This window comes from Palaemon carinicauda, chromosome 18 (genome assembly GCF_036898095.1).
Source record: "Palaemon carinicauda isolate YSFRI2023 chromosome 18, ASM3689809v2, whole genome shotgun sequence".
In the NCBI taxonomy this organism is placed as follows: domain Eukaryota; kingdom Metazoa; phylum Arthropoda; class Malacostraca; order Decapoda; family Palaemonidae; genus Palaemon; species Palaemon carinicauda.
Genome location: NC_090742.1, coordinates 64,924,922 through 64,927,862, shown reverse-complemented (window position 1 = coordinate 64,927,862; position 2,941 = coordinate 64,924,922). Strand labels below are relative to the sequence as shown.

The following is a 2,941-nucleotide window of genomic DNA, read 5'->3' as shown; positions in this document are numbered from 1 at the left end:
ATGAAATGGGCAATTTCACAGATTGGGTGTAATATATATATATATATATATATATATATATATATATATATATATATATATATATATATATATATATATTTGTTCCGACACAAATACTCACCGAGAACTACTTTTCTTCGGAGTCACTTGTGATCTCTCAATCTCGACCAAGGTTTTCCCGCCGTTAACCCCCTTACCCCACTCTATATAGGTTTACCCCCGCCGCCAGAGAATGCACCCTGAGGGCAGGATTAGGGCAGGTCACTGCCTCTCTGGGTTAGCATCGCCATTAAGTTTCTTGGTCGTGAGCTGTAAACATCTCACTCTCTCGCTCTCTCGTTCCTTTGGCGCGTTTGTGTTCCACGTGTTTCCAGTGTGGGGACTTATGTTTTTTCTTGCGTAGTGCGTTATTCGCAAGTGTTACAATGCGTTCTCCCTGTGTATATCCCAGTGTACTTATAACTCGCTAATGTTGTCACTTTCGTGTGCGAACGATGGAGCATGTGCGACGTTGCCCTGGTTCTAGAGCCGGAAAGTCGTGTGGGGCTTTCCTCTCTAAACCAGAAGTAGACCCTCACTCCCTTTGTTCTACGTGTAGGGGGAAAGTTTGCTCCACCACGGACACGTGTCCGGAGTGCGTAAGCTGGGATGATATACAGTGGGTACGGTACGGTACCAAAAAGAAGAAGTTTTCTAAGCGTTCCCCCAGAAAAGTTAGTGGCGTTTCTATGTTACCGTCGGCCAGTGATCGGTCCGACGAAGCCTCGGCTTTTCCGTCTCCTTCGCAGAGGAGAGGGCAGCAAGCCCCCAGTGTTGTGATTAGTCATAGCGTTCTTCCCAATGAACCCAGTGTGAGGGAAGAACCAAGGGCAGGCCCCTCTAGAGATAACGGAGGGTCCGGTAGTGCTTCTGGTGAATCAGGTCTCGTGGCAGGGGACCACGCGTCCTCAGAAGACCCCGTATGGGGCAGTGTGGTGATTTCAGAGTCTCCCCCGCCCTCGTGGGCCGGTGCGTCGGGCTCTCCCCCGCCAGAGGACAGCCACGCTAGAGTTCGCCGCCCGAGTAGCGATGCCTTCGGGTGGACGTTGCCGAAAACACCGGGGAGGTCACCGCTAAGAATGAACGTGACCCTGGACCCCTGGCCCCCTGGCATAGATAGAGTGGACTCGGTGCCGACGATCTCCACAGTGGTCCCCGACGACTTCCTCCAGCATCCAATCTCGGACGTCCGATGGCGAAGAGCTTCCCCCACGCATCACGCGGGCAACCGTTTCACGAGGAACGTGGCGCCCTCGGACTCGTCAGAGATAGATTCATCCTCCGGGGGAGAAGTCAGGGAGAAACGGCGCGGGAAGAGGGAGCGGTCCGAAATCGATCGTTCCCGCTCCAGGTCAAGATCGCGACATAGCAGGAAGCGCCCCCGCTCCCACTCCCGTAAGTATAGGAGAGATGCCTCTCCCGGCGGCGCTTGGGTCTACGTCCCTTCAGGAGAGTCCAAGAGGCTCCACTCTCCAGACTCTCGTTCCAGTGAACGAGCGCCTAGGCTGCCGCTCCCTACGCACAGCCTAGAACCGCTCGACCTGCCACGCAGGAAAGACCTCGCTCAGAAGCATAAGTCCTCGAGGCCTCCGGTTCACCCCGCCCAGCGGGGGGAAACGAGCTTCTTTGAAGGGAGCCTGACCGAACCAGCCCAGCTGGTGCGGTCATCGAGCAAGAAGGATCGGTTCCCGTTGTCGGATCAGCCCATCGGGACCGTGACTTCGGCTTCCAGAGCCTTGGGGAAACCGAGGGCCCTCCCTGAGCCGGTGGCACCCGCCTTGCAGCGAGACCCACCCTCCTACGGAGCTCCCTACGGTTACAGGTCGGCCTCCCTGGACCCAAGAGGAGGACGACCGGTCTACCGTTCAAGCAACCCGGCGCCCCCACGCCAGGCCGAGGCCTCGGCTGACGGAGGCGAAGCTCCCCCGTCGGAGGACTCCGCATACAGAAGGGTGGTGGGTCTCATCAGGAGGCTCCATGGGATCGCATAACCCTTGGCACCTAAGGTGAATTCCTGGAGGTCAAGCCTCCTGAGATTCACGCATCATGACGCCCTTCCGAAGTCCTCCCTGGCCCTTCCTCTTGCCCCAGACCTAGTACTGGGACAAGAGTACATAGATAACTTGGTGGCCAGCAATGCGGAAGCCCCCAAGTCCCAGAGTGCCTCGAAACTGCTCCAGGGCCTCAAGACACAAGGGAAAGTTTACATTCCTGAAGGGCGGCGCCCAGGCCCCTGTAAAGTGGACCCGGCCTTAGACATCCTGGGACAAGGCGGCTCGGACGAAAGGGCCTCTTCAGCCCCAGTTTCCTTCTCGCCTACAGAAGCCGCCATGATGGAGGAGATGTCGAGGGACCTGGTGAACATCTCCTCATGGCTGGACTGGTGGGCCTCCACGTTGGTGAACGTGTAAGCCTCCATCGACCCCGAAGATCCAGAGCAGCAGAGTCTCCTGACGGACCTTCTCACCTCCGGGGGGAAAACTCTCAAGTTTCTGGCGTACCAAACGCTCGCCTTGACGGCCAACTGGGTACTTAGGAAACGTGACACAGTTCTCTCTAAGTTGTCGAGGAAGATCCCGGACAGGGAGGCCTGAGCTGTGCGTAGCCTACCCTTGGGGGGTGAGTCTCTGTTCCCTTTAAAGGAACTGGAAGTTCTAATGGAGAAGGTGTCCAAGAAGAGAGAGGCCAACGTCCCCAGACAAGCGTCTTCTAGAAGGCCGCCATACAGGAGATCAGCCTCGGATAGCGCCGTGACTCCTCAGGCCGCCCCCAGCTCTTCGAGGAGGGACGCCCCTTCCTCCTCCTGGACAACAACTCTGCAGCCCTCCCGCAGAGGAGCTCCAGCTTCTGCCAGCTCCTTCAGGTCGGGTTACTCCGCCTTGAAGAGAGGCAGATCAGGCCG

General features: G+C 57.0%; 1 protein-coding gene across 1 annotated transcript; it reads left to right on the top strand.

The window, feature by feature from the left end:
* The first annotated feature begins 1,118 nt into the window (after positions 1-1,118).
* Positions 1,119-2,030, top strand: LOC137657337 (arginine/serine-rich protein 1-like). The gene has a single exon (XM_068391672.1). The coding sequence runs from the start codon at positions 1,119-1,121 to the stop codon at positions 2,028-2,030; it is 912 nt and encodes a 303-aa protein (XP_068247773.1).
* Positions 2,031-2,941: the final 911 nt, after the last annotated feature.

What these genes read in the sequence shown, in the direction of transcription:
- LOC137657337 (XM_068391672.1), top strand. Translation starts at nt 1,119, where the DNA reads ATGAACGTGACCCTGGACCCCTGGCCCCCTGGCATAGATAGAGTGGAC.